This window comes from Bombus fervidus, chromosome 4, assembly GCF_041682495.2.
Source record: "Bombus fervidus isolate BK054 chromosome 4, iyBomFerv1, whole genome shotgun sequence".
Lineage (NCBI taxonomy): Eukaryota > Metazoa > Arthropoda > Insecta > Hymenoptera > Apidae > Bombus > Bombus fervidus.
The window spans coordinates 12,439,915-12,454,011 of NC_091520.1; the positions used below are offsets into that span (position 1 = coordinate 12,439,915).

The 14,097-nt window shown below is 30.9% G+C and overlaps 3 protein-coding genes across 6 annotated transcripts; 2 read left to right on the top strand and 1 right to left on the bottom strand.

The window, feature by feature from the left end:
- The first annotated feature begins 206 nt into the window (after nt 1–206).
- LOC139986268 (ATP synthase-coupling factor 6, mitochondrial) lies at nt 207–3,118 on the top strand. 2 transcript variants are annotated; one of them, XM_072001481.1, is made up of 4 exons: nt 207–365; nt 655–803; nt 879–1,003; nt 2,932–3,118. In XM_072001481.1, exons 2-4 carry the CDS (start codon nt 661–663, stop codon nt 2,967–2,969), a joined length of 306 nt encoding a protein of 101 aa, XP_071857582.1. In that variant the 5' UTR covers nt 207–365; nt 655–660; the 3' UTR covers nt 2,970–3,118. The 2 variants fall into 2 exon arrangements, with proteins under 2 accessions (XP_071857582.1, XP_071857583.1); XM_072001482.1 differs by lacking the exon at nt 2,932–3,118 and adding an exon at nt 1,122–1,248.
- Nucleotides 1,232–10,244, bottom strand: Dnapol-epsilon255 (DNA polymerase epsilon catalytic subunit 1). Of its 3 annotated transcripts, XM_072001444.1 has the most exons (27): nt 9,931–10,241; nt 9,728–9,851; nt 9,434–9,652; nt 9,134–9,366; nt 8,827–9,067; nt 8,439–8,755; nt 8,090–8,336; nt 7,479–8,031; nt 6,959–7,400; nt 6,662–6,899; nt 6,233–6,586; nt 5,949–6,163; nt 5,689–5,872; nt 5,068–5,613; nt 4,741–4,982; nt 4,463–4,667; nt 4,226–4,401; nt 3,984–4,153; nt 3,560–3,896; nt 3,302–3,491; nt 3,061–3,227; nt 2,703–2,991; nt 2,528–2,623; nt 2,172–2,449; nt 1,967–2,099; nt 1,681–1,892; nt 1,232–1,619 (listed from the first exon to the last, which is right to left on the bottom strand). In XM_072001444.1, the coding sequence occupies exons 1-27, from the start codon at nt 10,014–10,016 to the stop codon at nt 1,310–1,312; spliced, it is 6,804 nt and encodes a 2,267-aa protein (XP_071857545.1). In that variant the 5' UTR covers nt 10,017–10,241; the 3' UTR covers nt 1,232–1,309. The 3 variants fall into 3 exon arrangements, with proteins under 3 accessions (XP_071857545.1, XP_071857546.1, XP_071857547.1); XM_072001445.1 differs by lacking the exons at nt 1,232–1,619; nt 1,681–1,892; nt 1,967–2,099; nt 2,172–2,449; nt 2,528–2,623 and having other exon boundaries at nt 2,754–2,991; nt 3,135–3,227; nt 9,931–10,244; XM_072001446.1 differs by lacking the exons at nt 1,232–1,619; nt 1,681–1,892; nt 1,967–2,099; nt 2,172–2,449; nt 2,528–2,623 and having other exon boundaries at nt 2,990–3,060; nt 3,135–3,227; nt 9,931–10,244.
- A 268-nt stretch (nt 10,245–10,512) lies between these two features.
- Nucleotides 10,513–13,287, top strand: Pnn (desmosome associated protein-like protein pinnin). The gene is made up of 5 exons (XM_072001474.1): nt 10,513–10,845; nt 11,213–11,405; nt 11,480–11,653; nt 11,722–12,016; nt 12,095–13,287. Exons 1-5 carry the CDS (start codon nt 10,685–10,687, stop codon nt 12,406–12,408), a joined length of 1,137 nt encoding a protein of 378 aa, XP_071857575.1. The 5' UTR covers nt 10,513–10,684; the 3' UTR covers nt 12,409–13,287.
- Nucleotides 13,288–14,097: the final 810 nt, after the last annotated feature.

Sequence of the window (14,097 nt, forward strand, 5' to 3'; positions counted from 1 at the left end):
CTTCAATTTTTACCTACTATTTTATTAATGCATATTATAAAAATTAAAATGTAAACTTTTAAAAATATAAACCTGAAATACAAACATGAGCTCGATAGGGTGGACCAATTTATACTGGTACTATTATTATAAATATATAAGTGTTATTTAGAAATAGATAACTAAATAAATATTTTGATCTTTTTGATAGATTTATTTTTAAAATATTAATATCTTTAATTCATTATATTGTGCAATTTTAACCAATCACATAGCCTATTGGTGAAGCTTATCATATATAACTAAGAGTACATTCTATATATCGACATATATTCTAGGGTAACGAGTAACGACAAGTATCTCGTAGGTTCTGTCCGAATAAAAAGGTAAAAGTATAGTACTTTAAATTCATATTACGATTTTTAACAGTATTATTTATCTTTTTTGTATCTCGACAAATTTTTATCATGTTTTATTCTGTTTATTATATCTTATGTAATAAACGTAACCTATATTACATAAGAGAAATCTTGTATAGCATTTCTTTCATTTAGAAATTTGAATCTATGTTAAACAATTTTCGTTATTGACTTTGTTTTTTGTCATTTATCATTTTATCATTTTTTCATTTAGAGTTTCTATAATTAAATATGCATTTTATATTCGATTTGTTAGAGAAAAATGCTTATCCAGAGAATCATTACAAGTGTACCAAAAGTTATCAAACGTAACATCGGTATTCTTGCACCAGCACTTCAAAAGGCTACAGATCCTATACAACAACTTTTCTTAGACAAAATTCGCGAATATTCTGCAAAAAGCGCGTAAGTAAAAGTAAAATATCTCAACACAAGTGTTCTAATATCAATTTATGTTTTAATATCAATCCATAAATTTAGTGGTGGAAAGTTAGTTGATGCTACTCCAGAACTTCAAAAAGAGAAGCAATCTGAGCTTGATAGAATTCGGAAACAATATGATATAAAGGGTGATCCAAAAGAGTTCCCAAAATTTAGATTTGAAGGTATGCTCATTACTTAAATTATTAATAGGAGTATGTATAGTATTTTATATTATGTTAAACAAGTTGGAAGTTTTACAATTATAAAGTATTATAAAACATGAAAGATCTTTTCTTTCAGCTCCAGTAGTGGAAAAATGAATATATTACATAACTCTTTACAAGTATATATAAAACTAAAACATTAAAATTGTTATACTTGATAAATAGTTGTAGAAATATATGTATATGTAAAATTATAAATATAAGGTTACTTTATTTTCCTTAATATTGCTTAAATTAGATATAATCACAGTAAAAACATATAAATTACTTTGTATCTACAAGAACTTTTGTATTCTGAATTATTTCTAACAATGTTTTCATATTAGATTTTATGGCCACAGATTTACAGATCTTCATAAACTTCTCTATTTCACTTTTAGGAATCAAAGTTTTAAAGTTTCCAGAACAAGAACAAAGTTCGTTCATATTTTCCCTCTTAATTTCGTTACATTTACAACATTGTAAATCTTGCAACATGTAAGCCATACTTTTATGATCTAACATGTCCATCAAAAGGAACTCTATTTCATCATTGTCATAGTCCATTTTACAAAGAGGACATTTCCATATGTACCTATACAAATAGTAGTATTATGTACTAGAATACACATAGCTTTTATAATATTGTGCATTACCTATCCTGATCCATGGTACAAAAGTTATCTTTGCAAAGATCGATGTCCCTTGTGTGATTACATACTTTACAAATAATTTCAGGCACAACTAAAGAAATGCACGGATCTTTCCAATCAACTAGATCGCTGAAACTGCCAACTCTAATTAACTTTAACATGTTTGTTCGCAAATAGTATACTTCGTTTTCAACTTCTGCATCCAGAGATAAAACCTGACATTAAAATTAATTTTCATTTACTTTCCTCGTAAAATAATCCTAACATATTTGTATCCGTGTTTAAATACCTTACAAACTGATTTTATTAACTCCAATGCTGGATTAATTTTCTTACTGTCTTTACCATCTAAATCTAAATTTGGATATTCTTCAATGGTTAATGTTTTTTCTGGAAGATTTTTATGTATTTTCTGTACAATTCTATAACATAATTGAATAAAATATGCCAATCAAGTTCTTCATATAATGATAAAGTAAAACAATTATACTTACTGAAATAGTTTTTGGGACATATCTCCCTTTATCAGTTTTTTAGCAAATTCTGCGGTATTCTCAAGTGATCCTAATCCAAGTTGTGCAGTTGTGCAGTTGTGTGATAATTGACTTAAATTATTTAAGTTTCTAGGCCTTACAGTAGTATTCAATTCGTGTTCCAATATGAACTGATAAATTGCATGGAAGTATCCCGCTATTATAGCAGTAAAGCTTGATCGACATGCAGCTTCTTTGGGGAGACACTCCATTAAATTCCAGTTCATTACTATTTCAGGCTTAATAACAGAGAAAATCCAATGAAAATATCACAAAAAGAAAACAAAAAAGAATTATATACCTTAGTAAATACTTACCTCGCCGTCATTCTCGTCTTCAGCATTTTCATTATTTGTATCCGTAGTATTCTCTATATCTTTTGGTAATTTTCCTTTTATACCTCCATAATTATGCTGTTAATTTATACAAATGTTTTTATATATTAAAGTATACCATTTATTATTATATCGAAAGAATTGAAATTTTACTTACTACATCAAGCCATGTTAAATACTCCCAACACTGCTCAAAAGTTATTTCAATACTGTGGAATAATTCTTTATCGCGTATTGTTTGAACAACGAATTCCATATAGTTTAATGCATCACTCATTGTCCTTTTCTTGGTACAAATGATGATTTTATTAAAATTGGCAAAAATAATTATGGATCCCAGATTTTTAAATTCTGCTAATAACTGAGCGAATAATTTTTTCATATAGGTATGCAAAGTCCTTTTCAAAGCAGGATCGTAAAGTAAAGAACTGGGTGAACGTAACCATCTAAGAAGTATAAATTTACGAATTAAAAAAGAATAGATGTAGCACTGATATAGAGATGTCCGTGCTTACCTGTAAAAATGAATAATTTGATAATCTGCAAATATATTTTTATGAACTGATACATCTAGCAGCCATGTGTTTACCATATTTCGCAATATTCTAAAAGCAGGACTGCAAAGAACAGTTTCGTCGTAATTAGGAATTATACTTGTCATGCCATCGTGTGTTGCCATATCCTATGGAAATTTTGAGTTACATATAAATATATTCTTATACGCTTTCTAACACGTTACTTTTCTAAATTATATACTTGAACAGATGTCTGTTGTTGAGTGTGGAATGCAACAAAATTACTAGTTCCATCAATATCATGAATATGGTGATGCTGTAATAATGTATTTACTGCTAAACTTTCTATCTCCAATTCAATACAAACACTAGAATAAGTTCCGGCATTATTTGCAGCAGAATGTAAACTTTCTTCATAATCTGTCAATAATCTGTAATTGATTACATATATTAATATAATGGCAGTAATTCAAATTTCATGTTTAAGCATAAATGCAACCTGTTATCATCATTTTCGCTGCCACCCAAGTCTGGTTTTTCTGTTGGAGAACACCATAATACAAAGTTATTCTTTTGCAAATGTCTTGCAAAAAATAAGTCTGCACCAAAAACAATAGGATCCGCAGGAATATTTCCAATTGGCACATGAAGGAATCTACATTGTTCTGTCATTAATTCATAAATTTGCTGACTCTTAAGGTAATGACGTAACATCGTTTTCGCACCAACTTTCTGCCACTCCAGTGTATTGTATAAAGTTTCGATATCTTGTACATAGGTGCTAATTAGAGGAAAGTCATTAAGTAATGGCATGTGAGTTACTAATGTCGTTTTATCTAAGGTAAAAACGTAAAATAGAAAAATAAAATAAATGACAAAAATTTAATGAAAAATTTCTGCATATAAATTTAAATAAAATGTACCTAAAGCTGTCTGAATAATAAATACTGTTGCACCATGTCCCTCGTTTTTATATGTAGTTATAACTGCTTGTAAAATACGACAGACTTGTTGAAAGTTTGTTTCAAATTTTAATTCGAATCGCATCGACTCTGGTAAAAATTTTACTTTGTCTTCCCCATTTGTGGATATACTGCAAAAGAATTACTTTTGTAATCATTTTCACAGACTAGTAAAAGTGTAACTCAGATTTTGTAAATTATACACTGTATCCCGTTCTTGAATGTACAACGTGTTCATATTAGGCATCTGATTTGACGAAACAGAATCCAAAACAAATATATGAGCTCTTTTAGTTGCATTTAAAAATAGTCCCCATAAAGCTCTTTGATGGTTTGAACTCCAATGATGATATAAGAAAATATAATTAATTTCATTCAGCTGAAATAAAACAGATATTCTTTTAGACCAAAGAAAAAATTACAAGTTAAAATACCATTACATTTTTAAGATATGATTGCACAGCAACACTCTTGTATTCTAATTGATCTAGGGCAAATGTATCTGCACCATCTGCCATGGTTCGTGCTGCCTTAGGATCAACTGTACAAACGCATCCTAATTGAAGAATAGCTCTAAACTCTAGTGACATTTGAGTTTCATAAATTCCTTCAATTTCTGGTCTACTCATATCTTCTAAAAGCTCCCTACGGACAAATTAGAATAATTTAGATAATTAAATATAAAATATCGTCAAACAATTTAAAGAATGAAACTCACTGACTATATAATTGAAACTGTGTTTCCGGTACAGTATATTGATATAAATTATATATAGGTCGAGATCGTGGAAGAACTTTCTTGCTTTCTTTCCAAGATACTTTTTTACCTGGTTCTGGATTAGGTTTAGGTTTACGAGTATTTACATAAAATATACGAGGTATTATAAGACGCAATTGATGTAAATCTCTATCGACTAATACCCATAATCGATATAAACCAGGCTTGTTTGTTGCTGATATCTAAACCGATAAATTAATTATTTAAATCATTCAATACAATTATTAAATTTTAAATATCATTGTTAAAAAAGAACATTTTTCTTACTTGAATAATTTGCCATGGATTCATAAGCAATTTTCTTTGAGTTCGCTTGAAAAAGCCACCCAATGTAGATGTATTGGTATCTCTTGCAACACCCCAAGAAACTTCATCTCCATCATTATTAGAACGCTTACTCTTCTTGCTCTTCTGATATTCAGCCCTTTGCTTAGCTTGATGAGCCCATTTCTGTTTGTGGAATTCCAACCATTTTAATCTTTCTTCCTTTGTCGTTCCCATTGGTGGTGGTGAACCTAGAACTTCTTTCCAACTTTTATTTGTATTTTCTGCTTCGTTTCCTTCTAAAAACTGTCGTTTTCTTTTAGTAACAACTGGCAATGACTGCTTAGAAGTTGAGGGTTTCCCGGCGATATCCTCTATATCGCATGTTTCAGATGATTCTATATTTTGATCGCCAATATTTTTTTCTTTATCTTTAGGCATCATGGTAAACATATCAGTAATCTTTTTTTGTTTATGCGTTGCACTTTTTTCCATTACTCTTTTATGCAACCAGTCCGGGTGCTTCACTCTAGGAACCGGATTGGATAACTAAAAAAGAATTATTCTCCTATTGTTATATTTAAATTAGGAAGTTTCAAATATCTAGATAAATAAGATAAATACTCCTTGCATTGCTGCTGGAATTGTAATAATTTTTTGAATAGCACTTCCGAGTCTTTCAATATAATAACTCCAATCTAAAATATCCCGTATGTTGTCACTTTGTAAACTAGAATCTTTTAACCATTTTCGTAAATAGTATTTTCTTATTGCGGGTTCCGATTGAAATATTGCTAATGGTATTGCCCTAATTGTATAACGAAATATATAATTTTATTGTCATACACAGTTTTCTTCATACAGAAGCAAAACTTCATCCCTACCGTTCTGTAACTGGTGCGCCTTGAGGTTTGTTAGCAATAATGTATTTGCATGCTAAACCAGCATCTTTAATCATTTGATCACCTAAAAATTCTGCTAATCTTTTAGCAGTAGAAATAGACGTCGATTTTTGACTTCCATATTCCTCCAATTTTCGTGACATTGATTTGTTTTCGGATATAAGTTCAAATAACTCCGAATCTGGCATATCTGCACACTATAAATATATATATATTTAGTTATTAATATGTTACATATAACAGAATCAACAATATTGGATATTTACTTTGCTATAAAGAATGTCAAGCCAATAATTTGCATCTTCAGCTACTGATGCATAGCACTCTTCTAATGTGCTACCTTTTAAGAAAGATTCGAATACGGACGTCTGAAAAACTTTTATTAGCTGAAGTTCACCTCTGCGTTTTACTTCAAAACCTTTCAGTTCAGCCAAAGAACCGTCGAAGTTGAAGACTGCGTATCGTTTTTTTAATTTTTTTCCTTCTTCTTTTGCTGCAGGTAATACCATAGCTAAATAGGGACCATCCACTTCAAAAAATATAGAGTTTTCACTCTTAATTTTATACGTAAGATTTTCAGGATCGACGAGTTCATGGTATACGTCATTAGTAAATTGATCCTATAAATAATATGAAAATGATAAAAAAAAAGGAGCTCTAGTTAATAAAAAAATGTTGTTGCGATTCTGATTTACCTTCACCATAAAATTAAGAACAGCATTCGGATATGATACTACCAATTTTTTTTTCTTTGGGTGAGTAGTATGAACGACAACATTATCAGGAAAAGATGCTGGTAGAACACACCAAATTCCATCCGTATCTAACTCTAAAGGTCGACCAACTTGTTCGATAATTTCTCTAGCTTTCATAATAATGTGTGCTCCCGTGTAACATACTATGCCACCCATCTCCATACTAAACCATCGAGACCTAACATACCGAACATTGTATTAATAATTTTAAATATAAGAAAAGATAAACATACATACCCTTTTCTCATAACGTATCCATAGAAGGAATTTAAGATACATTTGTGTGCCAGTTGTAATGAATCATATAGTACTTCTCGATTTTTAGCAGATTTAATATCAGCAGCATCTCCTTTTGCTACGGCTGTCGCCACTTCTTGTTTAGCTATCTTAGTAAGCGCCTTGTATTCATATCTCCTATCTCTAAACGCTCGTACAGTGTCAACATAAAATGAATTCTCTTTTTGGCAAATCGTTTGTGTTCTTTCTTCCATGCTAGTAATCTTAACTTTCTTGTAAGCTTTCTTACAGTATTCTGTGAGTCGTTTTTTTTCATACGATACTTGTTCCTCTTTAGATAATTCATGATATGCCCTACGAGCTCCGCCTGGGAATTGCGGTGGAAATTTTTCATTTTCAAGTTGTTGCTGCATTCGTTGATATTCACTTAAAGTTGCAGTAACTGAAACCAAGTAAAAATATATGTTTGTATGTAAGATTAAATTTTAACAAATAATATTTACGCATCTTGTTGTCTTACAATATTCTCCTCTCCACATCCACTCCATTTTTCTTTGACAAAGTGCTCCTGGTTTATTATAATTGCATGCAGCACATACAGTTTCATCGACCATCGCGGATGGTTGAAGACGATTGGTTAAAATAATATTTGGATACATAGCACCGACATCTAAGTGATATATTACGGGGTTCTCTAATCTCAATGGTTGATTTTTTAAACCTTTCAATTTCATTGTAATTTCTTCAACCACTTCCTCAAAATTTGTAACCAATTCCATGGGCACTTTTTCTTCTTCTTCTATAGCATGCTTTAATGCAGATTCAACGCCATTTATTAATTCTTCTACTGCACTTGGTACTATTTTAAAACGACAAGGAATATCGGCTCTGAAAACACCAGATTCTAAAGCTTCAACATGTCCTCCAACATACGTTTCTTGGTCTAATAAATGACCATCTTTCGTAAATTTGTTGAATTCCTGCTCCTGTTTGTTAGGAAATATAATGTTAGCTTGAAAAGCTTGCACCATTAAGAGAGATTCACATAATGTACCAGATCCCTTTCTAAGTACCTGTAAATGGAAAAATATAATTTATATCACCTTTATTATAGCTTGTTATATAACTTACTTCGTCTGGTTCCATAGGAATAATGGTACACAGGGCAAATATGAAAGGATGAACATATTTATAGTAAAGATAATACGTTGCAACCGCATCAGAAACTGAATAATTTGCGAGAGTCTCTGGGTCCTCAGACGCCAATCTACACATATCTTCGGGATCCAGTTCCACTGGGTTATACCTAAGCTTTGCCTTTGCTACGGCTTTTAAATTCTGAGAACCTACAGGAAGGTACGAATCGCGCCTGACCCAACTGCAATGAAAATTATATATTGGAAAAAGCTCTTTACGCAATCGTTCTTTCTGCAATTCTATATGATAGTTTCAATAAATTTAGTTTTATATATTGCAGTACCATAAACAGTCCATATGCATGGCTGGTCTACTGCTGTAAACACCATCACGATTTTTAGAAAAACCAATTCTGTCTTTCATATCCATGTTATGAAAAGCTGCTCTAGTCTCTACAAATGGCCAATCGAAAAAATCACCATTGTATGTTACGAATATATGTGGTCGAATATCGTTTATGTGATCGAAAAATCTTTTTATTGTGGCCTTTTCATTAGGTTCGTTGAAAACAGTAAAAAATCCCTCAAACTCCGGTTTTGGGGTATATTCAAAATTTTCAATATCATTTGCAATTATTTCTCTATTTGTTATTAAATACCCCTGAAAATGTAGATATGTATAAAATATACCTAAAGCATCAAATAAGTATTAAAATAAGACATTTTTCATACCTGTCCATCAATCATATATGAGATCATCATAATTTGGTCAGTATCAGCATCTGGAAATTTCAGAGGAAGTTTTGTAGTTTCAATATCATATGCCAAAACAATTGGATCAGGTGGTTCAATAAGATCATCTCTCTTTGTAATTGTTGGTACATCATTTCCTCTTGTTTTCACAGAATACCAGTTACCACAACAAATTTTCATGTCTATGGAGACACGAACATGATGTGGTACATCGTATTCTCTGTAGAAATATATGCATACCGTTAACATGAATATTATACTCAACATATAAGTGAAAGTATATTACCTGATATCAAGAATATTATCCATAAAATCTATGGTTTGCTTCTTAATATCTCCCGTACCTTGTTCTGTATTTAGTACATCTGATAACATGTTTGAATAATAGGTATTATGTTTTTCACGTTCCTTATTTAACTTTACAGCTTTCATAATACCACGTCTTACTTTATTCAAGTCCACAGTATTAATAAAAGAAATTTTTAAATATTTCTGTTTTAAACCAATGAGGTGATTTGACTAAAAAGAGACGATAAAGAATTATCAGTTCCAACATCTTTTATACCCACTTTTAATTCTATCATACCAGATCAAGATCTTCTTTATAAATAGTCTGTACTTTATGTATTAAATTAGTATATTTTTTATTTAAACCAGTAGAAACTTCCTCATATGTATCCTTTTTGCATAAAATATAAAAATATGGATTATAGGGATAGGAAATTTTAAATCTAGTACAGTCTTCTTCTAAAAAATAATAGTCTACACCACTCATTAATCTTTTATCATTTTCCATAATTTCTGTCTATAAAAAAGTAAAATAATTTAAGGAACAATTACAAAGCAATTCATAATATTTTATATGGTTTTTTATATTTACTGCGTGCATATTGATAAGAAATCCTGTTCTTTCCTTCGTATCAGTTACTCTATGAAAACCATATAAACCATCTATTCTTATATTTTCATTAACTTCATTTACCCTGTTGCCCCCTGAAATCTCTCTAAAGAAATGTAAAAAGAGTGAATAAATTACAAAAATACTAGTAATCCATAATATACTTTAAATTACGATTTAATTACCCTGATGCATTTCCTTCTTGATTTTGATTATTCCCTGTATTTTCCTTAAACGGTCGAAATTTCCCTGTATTTTGTAAACTTGTCATTTTGTACGATAATCAATTACGTAAACTATAAGTAGCTTTAATTATAAACAATATGTCATCAATTAATATAAGGAAAACAGATATTATTAGTTATTATTTAACAAGGCACTGTGTTACTCGAAGCATGTGTGTACAGGTTGTAATTTGCCCGCCAATAGATCTTATGGGCCTATACACATGTGTGTAATAAGAGAGAGAATAAGAAGAGAATATTTCTAATAAAAATACATAAAATGTAAGTTGAATAACAATAAAAATTATACTTGTTTTTTGTACACAATATATTTTTACATTTTTTTCAATTAATTAATTCATATTTTCAAGTAATACATATGCAAGTATATATGATATTGTAAGTTTGGTTAAAAACCATCTTTCAAAATTCAATCTCATCATTTCTTTTATTTCTTTCTATTTACAACAAATTTTTAAATATCCTAAAGACTAGACTTCTTATATATAAATTCAGCCAATTGTAATATATTAAGTTAGCATTATGAGAAATTTACTAGAGGTATGATCTACAAGCGCAAGGAAAAATCCCGAGACTTATCGATTTGGAAAAAGGAACGAAATTGTAGGTGGCTCCACGACAGTAATGCGGTTCGACAACAATTGTTAAATAAATTGACTTCGCGATTTAAGTGAACGTACAGAGATATAAATAAATGAGAAAATTAGATACACAAGAGGCCTGGGGTGCCGAAAGGTTAGAAGCGCAATTAGAAGCCGCTCGAGATGGTCTTCGGGGACTCGATCGAAGTATTCGAAAGATTTTGGGCCGGGATCTCCCTGATGGAGAAAACGGTCCGCTACAACCACCACCCAGGTTAGATTCTAAATAATTTATTTCCAAACACCCTTAAACCATCACAGAAAAGTGCTATTTCATAGAATATACGTCTTGCCCAATAATTCAATAATCTTTGAATGAAACACTGTTGTCTACAAACATAACCTATTTCATTTCGATAATTTCCACTTTATTAAATTATACGTGATCTCATTGTATTTAATTACGATATCGTAGTAATGTTGTAATGACAGCTTTATTTGCTTAAGTGCACGATACATAATTACCAAATTTGGTAGTGATAAATATTCGTTCCACTTAACTATGTAACCTTATTAAAATAGGAAAAGAAGACTATGTGTATATTTATTGAAATATTCTTCTTCATTTATAATTTCAGTAGATTATCACAAAAGAGACCATTGCAAGAGGATAGAAGGCGTGTTGTTTCTGATTTTGTCAACAATGAACTACCTGGTGGGAAAAGGAGATGGCAAGGTTCAAATGGTGAACCAAAAACAGTTTTCAGTCGGTTAAGTGCACGTGTTCCTTCTAATAATGACGATAGTGCTGATGAAGATGATAATGTTATTAAGGTAGAATTCTATAACAATTTGCTTATTCTCACCGATACATTGTTTTAAGTATTATTATCGAATGGGTATTTTAGCCAGCAGTGTCTTCGAGGGTGATAGCAACACCGAGAGAGATTCCATCTAGACAGGAAGTTATTAGACGGGAAAGAATAGATGAACGTAGCAGGCAAAGGAATAAACGAATGTTTGGTGCCCTTTTAGGAACATTACAGAAATTTCGGCAAGAAGAAACTAAACTGAAAGCAAAGGTATATTTCTCTACTTGATACGAGAAAGAATATTTTTTCATATTTCTGAAAATAACGATCCTTTGTAGGAAGATAAAAAGGCAGAAGTAGAGGCAAGAGTAGAAGAAGCCAGAAGGAGAGAAAAGGAAGAATTACGACGAGAAAGACAACAATTATTCTTATCGCGTAAACGGCAACTAGCAGAAGTCCGAGCACTAGAGGCAAAATTGGCGCGCAGCCGACAATTTCAGGATTGGCGCGCGGCACAATTACCACTTGCTTCGTTTATAAAAACGCGTGCCCAACCTCCTATTTATTACGTACCAAAGCGTAAACACCCACAAACTGATATTCTACTAGCACAATCTGCGAAAGAACTTCATGGTATGTACTTCGATAAAGAGCGTTAAGTATAAATTTTAAATAAAAGGAATTATAATATGCATTTGTTCTATATTACAGAGGAGATCGAGAGAAGGGAGAAGGCATTGGTCGAAGAGCTCGAACTTATAGAAGTGCAAGTAGGTCTCGGAAAACATCAACAAAATTTTGATGGATCCGCAACGTTAAATACAACAGCGGAAGTTCCACAGTCGACGGAAGAAGGAGAAGAAAATCGTGATCCAAATCCAGAGAAGAACTTAGAATCAGAGAATAACGAACCGGCTGATGTTTCCATGAAATCCGACAAGGATGAAAATTACGAAAACACGAATGATATTGAAAAGAAGGAGGAAGTAAAGGTAGACGAAACAAAAGATGAAAATAATGGCTAGTATTAAATGTACTTATAATAATTGTACATATTACGTACATTGAATGGTCCAACGAAGGAGAAGATGTTTTTCTTACACAACACTTTACGTGTATGAATGAATTTTACAATTTTCAAAGAAAATATTTCACTTTTTACTTGTCATCATATAGATATAAATTCATTCCCTTCATCGAATTACATACTCATTTTGTCATCATTCGTCAAGTAGCAAACGTTTTTCAAATTTTTCTTAGATGTAAGAAGAAATACTATGATCGGGAATATACTTGCATTTCATTGGAACCAATATTTTTTAAATGTTATATATTTGTATCATGGCTGTTGTAGAATATTATTTAATTATCATCTTGTAAGTAGAATGAAACACTTGAGAAATAAGTTGATAAATGTTGATTAACAGTCGTAAATTGAATCGATACATTTATTGTTTGGAAAATATTATGTAAAATAGTCCGGCTCATTGTTTTCTTCGTATCAGCATCTGTCTTTTAATACGTATGTGAAGAAGAGAAGCATTGAATAAATGATTTAATGCTTTACGTGTATGGTAGAATAAAATATAAATTCCAATTTCGAGTATATCTGTTGGTAACATAGTATAGTTCAAATACTTACGAAAATTTGTATATTTGTGTTACCTCCCTTTTCTTCTTTTTTTTCTTTTTTTGTTCTACACACCATATGTACGATACACATTAATTATAACGGATAAAAAGTCAATAACTTTTTTCCATAGCAATATTAATAGATACTTGTTACATAAAATCAATTTAAATTTATTATCTTAAGAGATAATTTTTCTTTTGTTTTTATTAAATAAGAAATAAACAAATTTTTGAATTACATGTATTTTTAAATAAATTAAAAATGAACGAGATTCTTTTATGTACATGTCCATTTCGTTTTTAATTAAGTTAGTTAAGTTACATATTCGATTAAAATTTTACTATTGATCGAATTTACAATATAAATATTTATAACTTTTAAACTGTTCAAATTTGCCTGAATCAAATATGTAGTGTAAGTCTACGTGAAATAATCGTCTTTAAAGTACTTACATACATATTCCTGTTAGATTTTTCGAGCAATTATGGTACCCATACATTTTCTTTTGGCATACGCTGTAAATTAACTAAATTATAATTAAATTTTTTCAGACTAAATTAATTTTCCAGTAAATATTCGAATAAAGGATAATACCGAAGAAATATCATTTTTACTTTCAAACTTCATTAACTGTCATTTAATCGAACTTGAACACCTCGCAAGATGATACACGATTCAGCGATGAGAAGAGGTACAGTTCATAAAGAAGCGAAGATTGAGCGTTGTAATTCGTTAACTAATTTACGCCCAGAACGTAATTCCGAATCTTTGTCGGTGAATTCTACGGGACATTCTATCTTTCCTGTGATATTCAAAGGTAGGAGGGGATGGCATGAAAGGGGCGTTCCGCCATGCAACCTCGGAATATGGCTAATGCGTCTCTGCGCCGTCGTTCCATCCTCCTTTTGCACTTCGGTAAAATAACTCCTTTGGACAGTAAGCGGTAACCTCTTTACAAAATATTTACATTAAAATATTATTTAAATGAAATTACTCTAACTATGATCGAGTTCAATCAAAGCTACTCTGTAAACGAATACGAATAAAAATTATCATCGATCCGCTGGAGGAGACAGTAGCC

Coding starts and splice junctions, on each gene's coding strand:
- Dnapol-epsilon255 (XM_072001444.1), bottom strand. CDS start 10,016: ATGACAAGTTTACAAAATACAGGGAAATTTCGACCGTTTAAGGAAAAT. Junction 6,900..6,958: donor GGATACGTTATGAGAAAAGG/GTATGTATGTTT, acceptor TCGGTATGTTAG/GTCTCGATGGTTTAGTATGG. Junction 1,620..1,680: donor TGTACCATGGATCAGGATAG/GTAATGCACAAT, acceptor CTATTTGTATAG/GTACATATGGAAATGTCCTC.
- Pnn (XM_072001474.1), top strand. CDS start 10,685: ATGAGAAAATTAGATACACAAGAGGCCTGGGGTGCCGAAAGGTTAGAA. Junction 10,846..11,212: donor CCGCTACAACCACCACCCAG/GTTAGATTCTAA, acceptor TAATTTCAGTAG/ATTATCACAAAAGAGACCAT. Junction 11,654..11,721: donor AAACTAAACTGAAAGCAAAG/GTATATTTCTCT, acceptor GATCCTTTGTAG/GAAGATAAAAAGGCAGAAGT.
- LOC139986268 (XM_072001481.1), top strand. CDS start 661: ATGCTTATCCAGAGAATCATTACAAGTGTACCAAAAGTTATCAAACGT. Junction 804..878: donor GAATATTCTGCAAAAAGCGC/GTAAGTAAAAGT, acceptor CCATAAATTTAG/TGGTGGAAAGTTAGTTGATG. Junction 1,004..2,931: donor CCCAAAATTTAGATTTGAAG/GTATGCTCATTA, acceptor TTTTTCATATAG/GTATGCAAAGTCCTTTTCAA.